At 45.2% G+C, this 20,091-nt stretch overlaps 1 protein-coding gene across 1 annotated transcript in view; it reads left to right on the forward strand.

Moving 5' to 3' along the window:
• The first annotated feature begins 5 nt into the window (after positions 1–5).
• The window catches only part of slc49a4 (solute carrier family 49 member 4), a 36,951-nt gene continuing 16,865 nt past the window's right edge, over positions 6–20,091 (forward strand). Inside the window, exons 1-5 of the mRNA XM_042084684.1 lie at positions 6–443; positions 5,023–5,116; positions 11,007–11,290; positions 13,566–13,695; positions 17,350–17,458. Coding sequence (XP_041940618.1) covers positions 146–443; positions 5,023–5,116; positions 11,007–11,290; positions 13,566–13,695; positions 17,350–17,458 — 915 coding nt within the window. The 5' untranslated portion in view covers positions 6–145. The remainder of the gene's footprint in view (positions 444–5,022; positions 5,117–11,006; positions 11,291–13,565; positions 13,696–17,349; positions 17,459–20,091) is intronic.

Raw genomic sequence — 20,091 nt, forward strand, 5'->3', positions numbered from 1 at the left:
TCAATTGTGGGGTACGGTAGCGTTGTTTTTGTTTTCCAGGTCAACTGATAGTTTTTCAAAATCGCGGTTATTTTTTACACCTAACGTCGGAAATCCTTAACAACTTTATCAGAGACACCATTGAAGTGATATCGAAGCTAATTCAATGGGTGCCATCGAGAGCACAGAGGGAGAAAGGGAACCATTGCTCGTTCCAACTCAAACCGAGACTAGCATACAGCAGCCTGTGTACAGCCGAGTCTATGGACGAAGATGGCTGGTTCTCACCCTGTTTTCGTTGTTGGGGTTTATGCAAGGGATGGTATGGAACACTTGGGGTCCAATACAGGTCTCTGCGAAAGAGGCGCTCAGCTTCTCGTCCACGGATATCGCCGTACTAGTCCTATGGGGTCCAGTGGGCTTCTTTCCATGGTTGCTGTTTATGTGGCTTATGGATAAAAAAGGTGAGTTGCTTGTTTACGACACTATGAACAGCTAACATTAACAATTGCATTTTCTCATTTACCCAACTTTATTGTAATTATAGGCAATATGTGGTGATGTTATTGGACAGATGTGATAGAATAATAATAACCAGTTGATGTAGCCTAACGTTAGTCTGTCTAGACTGGAAGACTGTAACTTAAAAGTTGTCATAGGCTATCAAATGATCAACAGGTTTGATCTCGAAGTGAATAGGTAAGCATAAAAAACAAGTCTACAATAAAGAACAATGCAGTGTATATAACATTATTTATACGATTACTTCATCATTGTATAACTTAGTGTCTGGTATTTTTAAAACAGCAGACACTACATATACTTAGATATACCATACTCCTGCCGTAAGTTCGTTGGACTTAACAATAGCTGGTTAAAAACCTACTCTTCCATCTGAATGATCCTTTGATCAACACAAGTGTGCTTGCTGCAGGCAATGTGAGTTTAGCTTGCCTTGTTTGTTCTGTAAATTCCAGCCAGGAGATAGTATGGAACCCTGACAGAATATGTGACAATGTAATGTGGCAGGTAGTTGGGTAGCAGAACAGACCCATGAAATTATCCTAATCAGGAAGACATCAGTAGGCTATGGGACAAGGTATAGTCTTAAAAATGTTGTAAATAGTTTGTGAAAATAATCTTCAAAGTGACATTCTTGGATCACATTCTTGATATTTTCTTGAGAAACACACATTAAATGTTGCCGGTTTCTGTCATGCCATTCATTGTCTCAGAAAGTGAGGTATCATATGATTGAACGTTGCGCAAGAATAAACATGTGATGGACACACCCATGTGGGGTCTGACAGGTTGAGCGCTGGTGAAGTTCATGGCCAGACTGCACAAGTCAGTGGTGTTCCACTCCTTACAGTTGGGGAGGGTTAAGTTTCGACAGGACAGTTTGCCAAACAACAAATTGTTCGTGTCACTTGACTATCAGCTGACAACAAGCGTCAGCCAAATGTAATGTAATGTAATGTAATCTGTCAGGTGGCATCTTCAATTAGATTTCCACAGCAACAGCCATAATACGCATTGTCCAGCCAGACTTTGCTATGAGGGTTTCAATACTTTCATGAACATGTATAATTGGGGTTTCAGGGGGAAACCTACATAAAACACTTAAATACATAAGACACTGCAGATTAAATTCTTCTTTGTTTTTGCAGACGGCGTCTCCTACTCCAACTGCAGTTTGTATGTGTGAGCCCATATACCCCAAACAATAGGGAATAGGGTGTATGTGAGCCCATATACCCCAGACAATAGGGAAAGTGCAAACACTTACATTCATGCAGAGGGCAGAAATGCACTTGCAGCTGGACATGCATGTTGGCATTTGATGTTCATTAACGTGTACAGTTTTGGTTCACTTGCGTCACCTTAACCTGAGGGGCTTTGTCCTAATCGGAGTGCCCTTAAATATACTGGCAGGGCATTGAGAGAGCAGGTGTGGAGAGAGGCTTGGGTCTGAGCTTTAGATGTTTCTTTGGTTACACAGTAGCACATTTGATAACATATTGATGTGGTGGTTGCTAAGCATTGACATTTTCTTCATTTGCCTTTACATATCACCATTCTCTTACTAACAATCAGCCACACGGGTTCCTTAACGTCAATGTCTTGTTGTCCACTAGTGTCATGCCACCCACCATAATACATTAATGTACAGCTTGGATGGAGGTGGATCATCAGCATACCTGTCAACACTCCCGTTTTTCCCGGGTTCTCCCGTATTTCAAGGTCATCTCCCGGCACCCTCCCGTTTTGTTATTTCTCCCGGAAAACTCCCGTAATTTGCATGGCCATCAAACTTCATTTTAAAATCATTGATCCATTCATTTTTTCTATTAGTCTGACATCTCCCATGTTGCCAGATTGTGTATGAAATACACCCTACACAATACATACACGATCACTTAGTTTCAATTTCAACCGTTTTGTCATAGGCTAAAACCTGGCAACCCAAAACCCAAATAAGGAAGCGGGTGCCGACTGCGCAGCCTGAGTCTCGTTGTAAGCAAGCGGGCTAGTTGAATGCCCTACTCCACAACTAGCTGTTGTCAAATTGTTGGGAATTGATTAACAAATCACATAAACTGTTATTGAGTGTTGTTGATACACTGAACTTGTGTCCTCGGAACCAAATCAGACAGCAAGCAGCTTTGGAGTTTTGGAAGTAGGCTGCAGGCAGGCAGCTGGTGGATACATAACTGGAATGCGTAAGGTAATGGTAAGGTAAAAGCAACGACCGAAATGCAGTGTTGAAACACGTGTATGAAACATATTACATATGCAAACACAGATCCGGTATAAACACTGCCCCCAACCCAACCCCCCTCACCCCAGACCAAAAAATCTGTGGTTTCTGTGGTTTCGCTCTGACTAAGTCCTGTCATAGGTCTTACAAACGTGCTGTATACTAGGATTTCAGTCACTCAGGGAAAGGGCTTATGGTCCAGTTGAGGCTGAGGGCTAAAGTCATGTGTGATCCAGCCATGGAAAAGACCCATTCTGTGTAAAATCCTTCAGTTGAGAACATGCTGATGCTTGCAGTACTGATCATTCTCACTACACAGGAGCTCGCTCCCAGGCAGTGAAGAGACTACGAAACTAATGCTTTTATCTCCCAGCTCTCTTCTACTTGAAATGTAGAGCATCCCTGGCTGTTTCTAACCCCCCCCCCCCCCCCCCCCCGTACAACGAAACAAAAACAAAAAAAAACATTTCTATCTAACATGTGAAATGCTGAGACGCCGTTTAATCTTTCCATCGTGACTGATAGTGGAAATGAAACAGGGTATGTCAAACATTTGGTGACAACGTTTGACAGGGGCTTCCGTTTTTGCTTGCACTCCAACCATGTTCAGCCTTAACCATGTAATGCAAGACTACTTATTGGCAGAGATGTCTAATGTGCTGTCTTTTGTAAACAGGTTTTTGAGGTCTAAAAAAACTAGCCAAATTGCCAAAGCCAAATTGCTGCATTAACACTATAATTAAGACTGCTAAAAAAAGTGATAAGAACAACTGTGCATCTTAATCATCTTCATGAATCATCATCATACATCTCCTCCTACGTGAAAGAACATATCCTTATTCTTTAGAGGCTGATACCCAGCAGTAGGCCAAGCTGACTCATTCTTGGTGACAAACACAACACATACTTTCTCTGGTCCACGAGACTGGAAACCCAGGGAGAGTGAAATAAAGAAGTCCTTCTCCATTTGGCTGATGAGGTTCTCACACCGTGTGCTTGGGAGGCGCCAGACAGGAAGCGTTTGTTTTTTTCTCAATGGTGCGCTAAAGAGGATGTGCTGCCTTCTCTTTTGACTCTGATTATTCCGATTCTTCAGCCAGGCTAGCCTGCTTGTAGTTCAGGGTACAACACAGACGACTGTAAAGAGATTTACCGGATAAAGAATGATTGATTCAAAAGAATGATTGATTATGCATTTTGATCATTCTGAAGTATGGTTCTGTAGGCATGTCTCAGAACATCTCAATTCTGAATTCACTTCATTCAGAGGTTGATTCATGAAAGTTGATTCATGAAAGATTCATTATTGTTAAAAAAACTGTAATAATGACCCAAGACTAAGTGTAAATCATGAACATGCAGAACATTAGGCGTGCAGTAGAAATCTACAGAAATTGCCATGCTTTGGAAAACTAGCTGTGGTTGCACCTAGTTAGCATTGAGTTTGTGGCTTGAGTGAAGTGTCAAACTTAAGCCAGACTTCTGACAGTTTAGTTTGTTTTTCTTCAAGTTTTTTTTCTCTTCACTGTTGCCTTGCACAGAAGAGCATTAACAACTTTCAGTCCTTGTTTAGGTTGATGAAGGCCTCTCTCTCTCTCTCTCTCTCTCTCTCTCTCTCTTTCTCTCTCTCTCTCTCTCTCTCTCTCTCTCTCTCTCTCTCAGCTCAAACCCAGATACACCATATGGCTCTGTCCTTGGCTGTCCTTCGCTGACAGCTCAAAGAAAAGTGGTGTCACCACAGCAACTGAACAAAACCGTTTTAACTTCAAAGTGATAAACATGTTTAATGATGAGTCCCATTATGAGACGAAACTACATCATGAAACTCTCTCGATGAAATGGAAATATTACAGAATTCGAAATGTTTTTGTTCTTTCTGTTTCTGTCTCCTGAATGCTTTATCATCCGTATGTTCTCATAAGTCCCAAGCCACACAGTACATTCAGTTCCACAGTACAAACAGTACACCTTTTTCATCCACCATTACATCACATGCCAGCAGCCAGACACTTCCCTCTGATTCTTCTAGCTTAAATTAGTCAGCGATCTTCTGAAGTTCAAAAGTCTGTGACTACTGTTCTGAAGTTGGAAGTGAATGGGCTCAGACTTCCTTGATTCTTCTCCGTTCAGAGCTTTATGATGGTGTCAGTTTGTTATTAATATGTTATGAAATGCAGCTTCACTCTTACCCTCTATTCGGTTTGGTCACATGTTCAGGTGAGTGAAGAGTGTGTTGTTCTGTCCGGGGCTGACCCCTCCATGTTGACGTTGTTGTGTTGCAGGTCTGCGGGCGTCCCTGTTGCTCTCAGCCTTCTTCATGGTGCTGGGCTCTGCCATGCGCTCAGTCCCCATCATAGACCTGCAGATCAGGCGATGGTAGGCCTCCCCTCACACACACACACACACACATACATACACACATACACATACAGACACATACACACACACACACACACACACAGACACACACCACCACCATTCACTCCTCTACACCTTGAACAAGCAGCACTGAAGTTGTCCTCTAAAGTGGTACAAATTTGAAAAGGACGAATGTGTGTGCTTTTTTGTTGTTATTATTTCACATTATTTCAGCCTCTGTCGAAACCTCAAATAGATGAAGTATTGTGTGAAAGAATACAATAACTCCATGTTACCAATCAAAAAGTACAGCCAGCCTCAGGACACCGGGGGGTCTGTTTTTGTTGTGGCGCTCAGAGACCGGGATCAGGAATGGAACAGTCCTGCCAACAGAATTGGATTTTTAATGAAAAGTAAACATTTAAGTACAGTGTTTCTGCTCGGAAGCCCATTGTCATTGCTCTGCATTGATCAGTTCCACTGTTATAGCGGCGCACATTCACACTGGCACGCAATCACAATGGCGGACGGACTCAAAAGGGACTGAGGGACTGTGTTTGCCTCCCGAGATTAAAGTGTTATTTAAACGTTTTAGAGCACATTGGTGGCCCGGTCCTGTTTTTTGTGCTGTTTCTCTCCCTTTGTTTCCATATTCCGTCTTATCTCAGAACGGTTTGTGTTCGCAAGCTGTCATCTGCTGTTCTTGTAGTTTTCTTCCATTCTTCACTGTGTGTGGAATAAAAAGGAAAAAGAACACAACACAAAGGTAACCTTCAGTTGAAAGAACAACTTTTTTTTTTTTTTCTGACAAAAGCACAAAACCTTTTAATTCATTGCAAATATTGCTTGCGTACTTGCCAAAAGACCAGGGCAAGGTTATCTCCATGACTTTGGTTAGAAAAGTAATTTCATTAAGCAATTCATTACTAATCTGCCATATATTTCATTTTTGCCTTCACAAAGAACTCTATTCCAGTGATGTAAAACTGTATTAGTAGAAGGAAATCATATTCCCTTAAATGAGGTGGATAGGGGCTTTTCTCCAACTGCTGAATTTATTATTATTATTTTTTTTACTTGACTTAATAGCCAGACTAAAAACTCTTTGGCATGCCCTCTACATTCTCTGTGATTGAAATCCAAAGCTCCTTGCCTAATGTAATGATAGTTTTATTGCAAGACAAAGGCATTGAGTCAGGATGAAGTGTTTCAGGCAAGACCAAGATATTACAAACTGAAAGCTGGTATGAAAATCATCCAAGCTTTTAATGTGCCAATCAGATTTGTAATAATTTCAGAGTTACCGTACTTTCAACAAGCAGTAGAGGTCATTGTATTGACTTCAGTTTTAGAAATACATAGAAACAGTGGTATGAATGATGTTAGTCGAAAATCCTTGCTCCAAAGATGCTGCAAATTTCTTGCTCCAATCTCAAATCACCTAGACTGTTATGTCTGTTACTGGACAAGAGTGTGACAGTACAGAGATCAGCGTTGACAGCTGACTGAATAACTCTAGACTCAAAGACAGCATAGTTCACAGAGGGTCAGCCTAGTGCTTCAACTGAGGAGATCCATTCAGTAGGTTTATTCTAGAAACACCACAGTGAGTGTGTACATCAAAAATATGTATGGAGATAAATTGAACTGAATTTATACGTTTAGAAGTTTATCTTAATTTTGGCATATACACAAATCGAGAAGTTACATCACCAGAGATTTCATTTTTGTGAAGGGGCCTTTTTGATAACATGCTACCACATTTACCACCACTACCACCAATCTCAGTACCTACTGTGCTACATGGTAGTCTCGTAAATGGTTTATAATCGAGCTGAAAAACTCTGAAATGAAACCAGTATATTCAGGATTGGCATGTATGAGGCACATATTTTACAAGGCAGCAACTTTTTAGTGTTTTACAGTGCCTGAGTCATCAGAACGCTTGCGTTTTAATCCATAAAGAGTGTGGATTTATGAACTCCCAACTGCAGCCCAAGACATTTAACCCTGCCAGCAGGTGCTCCGAGCACTTAAACATAGGGCTGCAGTCACTCACACACACACACAATCGCTTACACACACACACACACACACACACACACACACACACACAGAGGTCTTTATGCAACACAACCCAGACAGTAAATGTCATTGGTTTGAACAAATTAATACTCCTATACACTCAAAATACAGTCACAAACACACAAACACACTCTTGTGAACACATATTATCCAGTGTACAGTAAACGTTTAAATCATTACTGTCTATTAAAACACCAACACACCTACTACATAAAATCCATCCCCAGTATATTGAGAATAAACAGTTTACACATACAGTACACACACACACACACACATACACATATCCCATTTTGTCCAGCAGGTGGCACTGCCCTCTTTGTGAGTGTGTGTGCGGTTTGAGTTGTGGAGTGGAGAGCAGTGGGCTGCAGTGGCGGTGAGGGGTATTGTCTTTGACTCGCCGCGCGCATGTGTCTGAGCACGTCAAAACATCATCTGAGACACGGCCGTGCGCCTGGCAGCATCTCAGTGGGGATTTGGATAGGAAGGACCAGGGAATGGTGGAGATAGGGCTTTGTTAAGTCAAACTGCAAAAAAAAGTTCAAGGGCATCACGGGAACGATCAAACGCCAGCGTTTGATATCAAAAAACCGCCGGCGTGCGCTCAGGAAGAGAAGGATAGCTGCTGCCGCTGCGCTGCCTGATTTAGAAACGCACAAGGATTCCCTTGACAGCGCGTGGTGCAACACTCTCTTTCCCCCCCGTTTATAGAAAAAATAAATCGCAACCGTTTGATGGGCTTCTGTTGTTTTGTGTTTTTTTTTTCCTTTCCCTCGCTCTGTCTCTCTCTCTCTTTCTCTCTTTCTCCCTCTCTCTCTTCTCTCTCTGGAGAGTGAACTTTTTTTGGTGTGATTATACTTGATCAAAAGGAACGAAATCGGGGGCAGCAAACATGATCCGGTTATCGGAGCGCCCCCCTGGGTGTTCTGGTTTCCTTCTGACACCTGTCAGAGTGGATCAGCCAAGAGGGGGCCGCTCCATATGCCGGATAAACAGGGGACCACAGACAGACTTGCCCCTCACAATGCCGGCTGATTAGGACTGCCAGTGATTGGCCTCTTGAATCAGCCTGGATTGTGTCACTACTGATGTATGCAAATACGGCGCCAGGGCCTTGTTGATTAGCGAGTGTCGCTAGGTGAGATGGCCCCCCGATCCCCTGTGATTGCCACTATGGGCCGAGGATGCATGTCCTTACTTGGATGTGCAGCCATGCCAACCAGATTGCCATGGCACCTTGGGCCTCGAGAGGTGTGTGTGGGGGGGGGGGGGGGGGGGGGTGGAGGGGGTGGAGAATGTGGTTTGGATGCATCAGCAGGAGGATCTGAGTAGACTACAGCAGGGAGCAATCTGTTTGGACGCACACGATCCAAGAACTCTGTTCTCAGCTTCGCATGTTAAAACACATCAGTCACTGATATCTGAAAGAAAGCAGTCATCCAGAAGACCTCCCTCTCTCTCTCTCTCTCTCCCTTTATCTCTCCCTCTATCTCCCCCTCTCTCTCTCCCTCTATCTCTCCCCTCCATCTCCTTCTTGTTATCTTTCTTTCCTGTTGTCTTCTCTTGCCCTCTGCTTGCTTCTACCTGTCTCTCCATCTTTGTTTTTCTATCATTCTCTTTCTTTCTTTGCCTTCCCCTCTATCCTCTCCTTTGTCTTTCTGTCCTTTTTGATTTCTCATCCTCTTTTGTTCTCCCTCTGTGTCTCTTTCTGTCCTTTTTGACGTCTCCTCTTGCTTTCTCCTTCTCTGTCTCTTTCTGTCTGTGTACTCCTCCTCTTTCCTCTTCATGCCTTCCTCTGTCTCTCATATTATCAACTCCACCTGTGCCATTCAGCTCTCCGACTCCATCTGACCGTGATCATCAATACTTATTACCATTATCATCTGCAGCAGAATTGCCTCACTTCTCTCTCTCTCTCGCTCTCTCTCTCTCTCCCCTTTTCCCTCTCCCTCTCCCTCTCTCTCTCTCTCTCTCTCTCTCTCTCTCTTGATTTCCATTTCTCCTCAGTCAGTTTGTCCTTCTGTCTCTCTCCTTTTCTCTCCTCCCCCACGCACACACTCTCTCTCTCTCTCTCTCTCTCAGTCTCTCTTTCTCCACTCATCGACCAGCCTTCTTTCCCCTACACCTTCGACATTAGTCCTCCATGTGTCAGACAGATATATCGCTCCGGGTCACCCGCGGACCAGAGATGGCAGCGCCAAGGCACCGGAACGGGCCACGTGTCCCGACGCATCGCGCCGAGTCCTCCATGTAATTAAAATGGAAGTGCATTTTCCTCAGCACCTCATCAGGAAATCCTGTAGGATCAGACCGGTGTAGCAGTCTCGTCTGCAGAAGTGGAGGTCAGAGACTGGAGACTGGCAAAGGCTCAATCCAATCTCTCGTTCCATGTGCGGCAGATACGTGCCCCCCAATCCATATTGCTTTCACCTTTTTAGCATTTAAATAACCTGTGGATTCTGACCTGACATCGGTAGAAAGACGTGGGGACCATATCTGGTCAGCTTTTGTGGGGGCCCACTGTCCAATTTGGAGCAGCACACACTATGACCGTTTCCCATTATGTTAAAGCCCACCAGAGCTTTGAACTGAGGTGCTACTGTCACTCATGACAGGCCAAGCGCAGAGGCAATCGTGAGGCAGTACTGTCGTGGATACGTGGAGATGTGTCACCTCGAGCGGGACTGCACCATGGGTCTGAGAGAGAGAGAGAGAGAAAGAGAAACAGAGAAAGGGAAGCGAGAGAGAGGGAGAGCGGCACTGAACTGAACTGGAGTGGTGCTCTTCCACCTGTGGACCTTGTGATTTGGTTCTCTGAGACAGATGGTGGAGTTGGTGTGTGTGGGTGGCGCTCTGGTCTATTATTCCAGGAAGTATCAGCGGTACGAGCAGTGTTTTGCTCCCCATTATGCGCAATAATGATGAGGGGAGAAAACTGGGACACACTGCTCCTTCAACTCACTATTTTTGGTCCCTCTCTGAAAACCTCCACACATTTCTGTTTTCTGTTACTCTTTCTCTCTTGAACCATCCCCCCAACACCCACCCACACTCCCTTCTACTCCTCGTCCTCGTCTTTCTCCTCCTCGTCCATGTGAAATATAAACTAGCTGTCTGCCACTCAAGATGGAGTGATGTAATGTTTGCAAAGACGTCAAGCAACTCCTAATCGGCCCTAACAGGATGGTGAAGGTGTTGATGGGAAGAAGACCCATTCATGCCCGTGTGTGTGTGTGTGATGGGAGATGAGTGTGTTCCTCTCTCCTGGTCCAGAAGTCATTACCTGAGAGTGGTTGTGAGGGCATAGTGCCTCCAGCGAGTCGACAGACAATCAATCAGCACTGCACTCCACATCCATCCTCACGCACACGGAGCAAGTGCACAAGGGGATGTTAGTTACTAAAGCACACACACACACTCATACACATACACGCACACACACACTCCCACATAACATACACACACACTCACATATATACACACACACCTACATACATACACACACATCCGCATAACATAAACACACGAACACGCACACATACATGCGCGCACACACACACACACACAAACACTCACAGAGACACACACATGGTGCCTTATCCAATCCAACCAACTGATGTCTTATCTCATATCTTGTATAGTGTTACAAGAACATGACTGTTTGACTGTCCTGACTGATTTCAATTCCATACAATTCTGTTTTTTTAAACACAAAAGCAAAAACAAACGGCCTTTGTTTCTCTAAGTTGCTCTAGTGATGGTTTCCATCACATGGTTTTCAAATGTGTCTGGAATCTAAATGGCCCATCCTCTAAATCTGCAGGTTGATTCACGGGGGGCAGCTACTGAATGGTTTAGCCGGCCCCACCATCATGAGTGCCGGCCCCCTGCTCTCCACCACGTGGTTTGCTCCAGACCAGAGGGCAACCGCTACCGCCGTGGCCTCCCTGGTTTGCTACCTGGGCTCGGCCTGCTCCTTCCTGATTGGCCCGCTCCTGGTGCCGGCACCCAACGGGACCGTAAACGCCATTGGCATGGTGTACAGCAGCACCGTCTCCACGGACACCAACTTCATCAGAGACAGGATACAGATAGTGCTCTACGCAGGTATGCAGTCCACCTGTGTTCTGGGTCAACGTCCAAAATGGACCAAAGTTAGAGCCAATCATTTTAAAGTATAATCATTTGTAGAGTAGTCCACACCTGCTTCTACCCCAAAGTTTAGTGGAAAGCATTCTGTAGAGGCTGATATTGACATTAAAGCGTAATATGTACGGTAGTTTACAATTTCAAACTTAATTGAGAGCACAATTACAATTAATTGGAGTTTTGAGCAGGACCGTTTGTTGCATTATTACTGAATGGACTTATAGTGAAGGCTAAAGGGGCAACTAGCACGTCAAAAAACAAAGGCTATTTTATACCACTGACAATCTTCAAAATATGATTACACTTCTGTGGTAGTGTAACCACAGAAGTGAGAGTCCCTACACACATACCGCAGTATTGTACACTTTGAAAGTGTACAGAGAGGTTATAACAAGACCTGTATCTGGAAGGAAGATAAGGAACCAAAATGCCTGGCTTCGTGTTCCGGTAGTGCCAAATCAGCGGGCGCATTCAATCTCGCAGCGCTGTACAGTAATTTCCTGTGTATTAGCCGCATTGTGTTTATGCAAGTTAAAAGAAACAAAGCCATATTAATACCATATTAACTGCCCCCGTGTATTAACCTCATAGCTGAAAAATTTTTGCAAAATCAATGTATAAGCCGCGGCTAATAGTTGGGAAATTACGGTAAGACGTAATTGTGTTCTCAATCAAAAGTTTGAACTTGTTAACTAACGTAAATACACCCCTAGGTTGTTTTTACTCCAGTGTTACGTTTTAAAGAGTTGAATGCCCTAATAGAAATAATCAACTATCAACTATGCTTAGTTTCAGCTACTGATGAGTCACCTAACTCCCATTGGTGGTCCCCATCCAAGGTTCTTTATCTATTCCTGTAGATCAGCTTGGCAAAGTTCCATCTCACACCAGGGCCCTCAATGAAAGCAAGTGTTTCTCATTTAGCTTATTTAACTCCCAAGCACAGAAATCAATTGTCCAAACAACATTCATTGTCGCCTGGCCTTAAAGCAAAAATCCAGTTCTGGTTAACTGACTCAGAAAATGAAATAATTTAAAATCAAAGAAAAACAATCCGTTCAATAATAGACAGAGGCACTGACAAAGTGTAACTCAAAAAGAGTTTTTAAGAAATGAATTCCGGTGTGACAAAAACAAGGCTGTATGGCACGGGGCAACAGTGGTCGGGGGAAATGATTGCCGATGCCATGTCAAGGAAGCCAGACAGGCTAAAGTCTCGGGCAGCGTCCTCTGAGGAGCAGGAAGAAGAAAGAAGGAAAAAAAAAATGACTCACCAATTCAAAAAATGGTGGTGTTTTTTTTCTCCCTACTTCTTTGTCCTCCATGTGGCTTGAGAAATCTCTGACAGAGTGTGCCTGGGCTCTTGCCAAAAGCCGGAGCACAGCGAAAAGCTGTGGCTCGATAAATCTGTGAGATGTGACAGAAAAGAAGCGATTTATGGCACCCGAGGTTCACTGGTGTTTTTTGGAAACGCTCTCCAATACTGAAAGGAAAAACTGAAGCTCTTCCAGGAGAACTATGCAGCTTGTGTTGGATTGAGGGAAGAGGGTGGTGTGTGTGTGTCGGTGCAGGGTGACGTGTGCAAGGAACTGACAGTGAGGGGGTTAGGATGGATTTAAGAATCGCCCAAAAGAATGGCTGATATCTGCACTGCACCAAGTCTGCATGAATGGAACTATACAGAGCTGTGTCTGCTCTGTAGCCGGGGCATGTGTCTATGAGCTATCTCTAAAGCATTGCTTCTCCTCACAGGGACTCGTCATTCTTACCTTTTTTTGTCTTCTTGGAGTTTTTCTAGGGGGTGGTTCTGTCCTCTGCTTAATCTGGAAGTGGAATCAATGCTGACCTCCCTAGAGAGAGGGAGAAAAAAAAAAAAAACCTGTGACATTTGTCCCCCCGCGGCACCTCCGATCAATTAATTGGCCTTGGAGCTGGTAGATAAGTCGTGATTAATGATAGCTAGCTAATTAGGGCTAATGTATTAATGTGCTAATGCTTTGTGGGTGGCTCTCTGACTGAGACGAAAGGAAGTTCCACTCTTTGATAATGAAAATAGTGCCGTCTGTAGTCATCAAGTGACTCGCGGGCCTCTTTGAACTCTCCCACAGACGGCATGCTTATTATTCACCTCTGCCTTGTGCATGATGATTTTGATAATGACCACTTGATTCGTGAAATGAACCTGTGTGTGTGTGTGTGTGTGTGTATGTGTGTGTGTGTGATGCCCCTGTAGAGTTTGGAATGATCGCTGTGCTGTTTGCCGTGGTGCTGCTGTACTTCCCCTCGCGCCCACCATTGCCCCCCAGTGTGGCAGCTGCCAGTCAGAGGCTCAGCTACCGGAGCAGCATCTGCAGACTGCTGAGGTACACACACACACACAATCTCTCTCTCTCTCTCTCTCTCTCTCTCTTTCTTTCTTTCTTTCTTTCTTTCTTTCTTTCTTTCTTTCTTTCTTTCTTTCTCTCTTTTCTTTCACTCTTTTCTCTCTCTCTCTGTATATCTGTCACTGTCTGACACTGACAGTGCCCTCATCCAATTAGCCCATCAGCAGCCTGGCCTGCATGTTATTTCTTAATGTGAAAATAGGCAGAACTACTGTATTATGAAATGTTATGGCAGTACAACTGTAGTCAGACAGTACATGATTATATCATTATTAGCCCCCAGACAGTACATGATTATATCATTATTAGCCCCCATACAGTACATGATTATATCATTATTAGCCCCCAGACAGTACATGATTATATCATTATTAGCCCCCATACAGACTAAGGAACATGTCAAGGGGAAGAGATCCTGACATTTAGATACCAAATTACATCACATTCAGCAGACGAAACGAACGGTGTTTTTACTTGTTCTGTTAAAGTGCTGACGTCTCTTGCATATAATGAGCAGCTATTCTTACCCACACTTTCTTACACAATGTCCTCATCACAGTGGCAGTGCGGGATGGCAGAAACTCAGAACTTCAAGATTGGCTACTCTATTTCTGTGGTGCAGCTTTAACTAACTTCTGGACATTTTCTTCCGTCCAAACTTTAGGTGCGAATACAGATGCTAAAAGGTTACTTTATCTGGACACAGTCTTATGTCATTAGCATAACCAAGTATTGCATTTAATGTATTAGCTGGGTCTTAACTCTGCCAGCACTACGTTGGCTGCCACTTGTGAAGTTTTGCACGGGGCGGGCAGGGGGATGAAAGATGTGTCGACTTTGAAGGCGAGGGCGTGATGGAATGGATGGCGACGCTTAATGAAAGAGGGTCTTGAGGCTTTGCCACACGCCATCTGCTCGGGGTCTTACTTAATGCACTTCAAAGACGTGGCACTTTCCCCCGTGATTAATTATCAAGGCCCTGAAAGATGCCAGCCTGACTGCCCGTGCTCTGATTTAGACGGCCGGCTCCATCTCTCTCTCTCTCTCTCTCTCTCTCCCTCTCTCTCTCTCTCTCTCTCTCTCTCTCTCTCTCTCGCGCCTCTGTGTGCCTTCTGATCGCTGCAAGAGGGTTTTTTCCTGCTCTGTTCTGTGCCGCGGCGACGTCCAAATGCGCTCAACTAATTTGCGGAGAATTCCCACTCTCTGTCTCCTCGGAGAGCCAGAGGCAACAATCGCAATACTTTTTTTCCGGGATGCAAGCCGGATTGGCATTCCATCGGAGGATACCCTGCCGGCCATGGCCTGGAATGAAACGCCTGTGCGGGGGTGTGTGTGTGTGTGTGAGAGAGAAAGAGAGATGGGAATATGAGGAGGAAACAATCACTTTGATATTCCCAGTTAGCAGTGGGAGGTTTGTCCCAGAGTTTTCACACACACACACACACACACACACATACACACACACACACACACACACACATACACTCACACATTTACAGAAACTCGCCTTGGAGGGAAACCTCCAACTCTCACCACCCATCCAAAGCATGCTTAGAGGAGTGGACAGAAAAAGGCCACCGCATGTTCCACAAAGCTCTACCATGCCAGCTAGGCCAGTCCAACCCAGCCCAGCCCAGCGCAGTCCAGCGCAGTCCAGTGATACGCTATCTGTGCTCCCACTGATAGGCAGGCTGCCAGTCACCGACTCACACTGTATCAGAGCAGAACAGCAGAGCATGCAGAAGGTTTTTTAAAGTGGGTGGAGGGGGGCAGGGGGGTCTGTGTGTGTGTGTGTGTGTGTGTGTGTGTGTGTGTGTGTGTGTGAAGGGGTTGGGGGGGGGGGGGGTGCTCAGAGATCTAGCCTGTAGCAGACAGGCTGGCGGACAGGAGCCAAGGCGCTGCCCAGGGAACACTCTAAACTCTTGTCAAACTCCAGAAACTCTGCGAAGTTGTGAGCCCACAGCAGGCCTTCTCCACTCTGATCCGTGTCTCTCTCTCTCTCTCTCTCTCTCTCTCTCTCTCTCTCTCTCTCTCTCTCTCTCTCTCTCTCTCTCTCTCTCTCCCTCTCTCTCTTTCTCTCTCTCTGATCCGGAGCCTTTTTCCGGAGCTCAGATCACAGCGGGGCTAAAGGGGGTTTTTTGTTTCATATTCAGTGCATCTTGAGGTGTTGGAATAGCTCGAGAGATAATCCAGTGTCCGTGTACTGCGCGGAGCGTGAGGAAGATGTCGTATGTCGGGCTTCCGTGGTCACATTGACGTCCGCGGGCAGAAAGAGAATCACCCCCGACATGGGTGAAAATGTGACGTGCTGACCAGTGAGCAAGGGGGACAGGGCAAGGACAGCTGCCACTTTAGCTGATGATGTGGCTGGCGTCGCGAGTTCGCTCCCAAAAATTGTCTCACTTAAAGGAGAACCATAAAAGGCCTCAGACTCTGCTTACGTATGGGATTCTAAATACGCCTCGGTCAGAGGGGTAAAACAAGGTGTGCGGCTATCGATTCCTCCATCGCTGCAAGGTTAATGAATCAGGAGCAGGTGGATGGGACGGTGAGAGGACACTCCATCAACCCGGCTTTTTTTTTTATTTTATTTTTTTTTATTTTATTATTTTTATTCTAAGTCTTTTAGCAAGCTCCCCCAGCATCCTTCCATGGCCATCACTGGACCCTGCTCTGCGGTACACACTGCCACACTGCAGCATCGGCAGCCCAAGGCAATGGACAGGACAGACCTAGAGGACGTCAAGTGCTTTTATCCTGCTACAGAGAATAGTGCAGAGACAAAAAAGGCTGACCCTGAAATCCTTGCTTTGTAGTAGATCTAAAACTCAACACTTAAGTGCTCCAATTATTAGTTATTTTCACCATTCTGGCAATACGTTTTCTTCTGCCCTATTCTTGAACTTTCCACACACGTCCCTCGGCGAGGCACAATAACAACTTTTGGATGGTAATTACACAAACAAAATGGAATAATGCAGTCCTTTACTGATAAACATGAATCATCTCCCAGAGATTAGTGCCCCAGCAGTTACAGTGCTGTTTTTTATTTTTATTACAATGTGAAACGGAGAGAGAGAAAGAGGCTGCCATCTAAATTACATATCAGTTCCAGGGAAGCAAAGACCATCAGTGGTATGGAATTGAGGTCATATTTCCGATGTGCGCTAAGAACTTTATCAACTTCTCGGTAGTGCCACTTAAAGAGATTGGCTTTGATTGCACCCAGTCTGGCAAAGTAACACTACTTATCAGGTGTCTGCAATGTGTTGTGCATCTGTCTAGTGGGACAAACTGAAATACAAAACAATATTATTCAGCATTGTTCTAAATTTTAGAAATCCACCTAGGCAAGGTTAAGCATGTTAGGTTAAGACTTTTGAATTGGTCATGCTCTTTAAGCTTACCTGCCATTTTCTTCTACTTCAAATGCTACTTATAGAAGGGTTGTTTTAAGTAGACGACAGCAATTTCATCACAGTCTCTACAATATTAATGGAGTCGAGTCAATTTATCATTAGCACCATTGCTTCTGAACACCTAGGAATGGAAGACATATCAAGCACCATTTCTTTGTCACTGTCTTCAGTTCCACTACTCTTTTACTCATGGTCACTCTCTGTTCTTTTCCAGCAACGTCCGGTTCCTGATGATTGCGCTGGCCTATGCTGTTCCAACCGGGGTGATAGCAGGCTGGTCAGGGGTCTTGGACATGATTCTCACGCCGGCCAACATCAGCCAGGTAGGACACTCGTAATTTTTAAGTATATTTTTGGGGGTTTAGTTGTGATAGGATAGTGAGAGACTGACAGGAAGTAAGTGGGAGAGAGAGAGAGAGATGGGGTGGGATCGGGAAATGACCCGAGGTGGACTCCAACCCAGATCCCTATGGGCACGCGGACCCGATTGTGATATGGGTGCTCTAGCCAGTTGCACTACAACGCCCCAGCTACACTTGTGACACTTATGACTCTGTAACATCTGTAAGGTTTTTCTCTAAAATCTGTCATTTAGAATCTGCAGGAGCTAAATTCTCTCTCGTTCCGTCAAACTCACACAAACCTGTTGTTCACATCATTTCAAGGTTCAGTGAATCCAGAAGATGCAATATTCAGGCAGTATTGTCACCATCAAATGTTTATTTTGTAAACTCGCACAAAAAAACCTGACTGGTGGCATTCAAAGAAAAAAGCATCAGTATTCACCAGCCACACATGTCCTGTCTATATTTTACATTAAGGAGTGCCGAAGCATGTTTGATGTGCAATTACCTGAGAATCGGCCCAAATCGAAAACTTCCCTTTCATTTTTCCAGCGCATATGATTGCTTTAATCACCATCAAGCACGACGCGCAATATGCCATTTCCTCTGCTAAAATTGATGTTGACTCCTAATTAACCCCAAGACTCTCTCTCTCTCTCTCTCTCTCTCTCTCTCTCTCTCTCTCTCTCTCTCTCTCTCTCTCTCTCTCTCTCTCTCTCTCTCTCTCTCTCTCTCTCTCTCTCTCAGACCTACACACACACACACCCGCACCAACCATTTCCGTCTGCACACACACAAACACTTGCTAGGGCTTCCACCAAGCCTAAGGGCGAAATCATCGACAACTGCATGTTCCCTGTTCTGGACCCCTCCATTAAAAACTTGATGAGCCCGGGCACCATTTCTTTGAACTCGGTGCCCACAGCGCGGAGGGCTTAATTGCGGCGCGTTTTGGGCAGCTCCAGAAGCTGTCCGCAGTGTACTTCCTCTTCAGCGTCCATCCTACTCTTTTATAACCAGTGGGGAAAAAACAAGCTGGGGATCTGGAGCATTTTTATTTTTTCATTTGCATGCATGACCCCAACCATTTCTAATGACAACTTCTTTCAAGGCTGTGCAAAATAAAAAGCCATATCTTTTTTCTTTTAACAGCTCCTCTCAAATGCAACTGTGTGAGGAGAGTTGACTGATGCGGGGGGGTGGAGGGGGGATGGGGTTGGGGGCAGATTTAAGTGACTGTGCCCAGCTGTGTTGTGTGTGGAAAGCAGGAGGAGGAGGAAGGGGAGGAAGAGGAGGAGGAGGAGGTGAAGATGAGAAATCTGGTCTCGCGCTGCGCGGAGAGAGTTTCTGTCTCGAGGTTATCATCAGACTGGCTTACCTGTGTGAAGGGAATTGCAAAGTGAGAGATGCACAGAACGAGAGAGATGGAGAGCAGCAGGAAGAGAAAGAGAGAGAGAGAGAAAGAGAGAGAGAGGGGGGGAGTAAGAGAGAGAGAAATGGAAAGATGGAGACAGTGAGAGGGGAAGAGAAATAGAGAGCGAGAGAGAGATTGAAACGGAGACGGTGAAAGAGTGACAGAGGGAGGAGAGACGAATGCCCCCATCGCCGTGGCACCGTCATCCTTCCCCGGCTGTCACAGTCACCTCGGGTGGCTTTATAAATTCTTTATGCTCTCACTCAAGTTTCATTTCCCATGAAGAGTCACTCCTCCAGCGTATCCTTGCAGCTATGCGCCGGGTTTATTCGCCACCATCAAAAGATCATCTTCTCAAAGACGTTCACAGCCCCCCTAGCAGCGTTCCCAGACTTTAATGGGATCCGTCTATGTGCCATCAGGTGCCCTTTGTAATGTTATGAAGGGGGTAAGTTTGTATTATGAAGGTTTCGGAGGGGTTTAAAATGTTCAGATATGGTATTACGTTTTCCCCTCAATGCCGGTGACGGCGAAACCATAGAGAATAGCTGTGAAAAATCAGTGACCGCAGCCTGACATCTCTAGCACATTGTGTTTTTGTTTTTTAGCGATACCTTGTCCTCTTGTCAGAAATTCTAAACAGTGCATATATTTCACATGAATCATGCATTCTTCTTCACATTACGGTTTGACATAATGTCATATTGCTGTTTTGTTGAAGACTTGGTTTGGACAACCTGTCTGTCCTTTAAGGTGGCGTAGTCCACCGGGACCATTGTCCAAGTCGACACCCGCACAGACAGTGGAACACAAACATCCTGTCCTCTGTGTGGATGGTTGAGCCATCAGCAGCCTTATATTGCTGCTGGAGTGTCTCTCTCGGCTCTCTCTTTCTCTCTCTCCCCCTCTCACACAGACGATCAATACCGCCGCCACAGTACCCGTTTTTCACCCATTCGCACTGCTACATCACCCCCTTTGCCTCCTTGGCAGCCTGCAGATGAAATGTCAGTTGCCAATCTCAGCCTCCGGCGCAGGATGACCTGGAATGTGGAAGGAGGCCCGGAGGTCCAGCGTGGCCATTATGGGGCTTCACGGAGCGATTGGCAAAACCCTGTTTGGGTATTCTGTCAGGCTGTGCTTCCGAAGGGGGGGGGTGGAGGAGGCTGTTACCCAGTGCCGACGTCTTTATGTCAGC

Source organism: Alosa sapidissima, chromosome 2 (genome assembly GCF_018492685.1).
Source record: "Alosa sapidissima isolate fAloSap1 chromosome 2, fAloSap1.pri, whole genome shotgun sequence".
Taxonomy (NCBI): Eukaryota; Metazoa; Chordata; class Actinopteri; order Clupeiformes; family Clupeidae; genus Alosa; species Alosa sapidissima.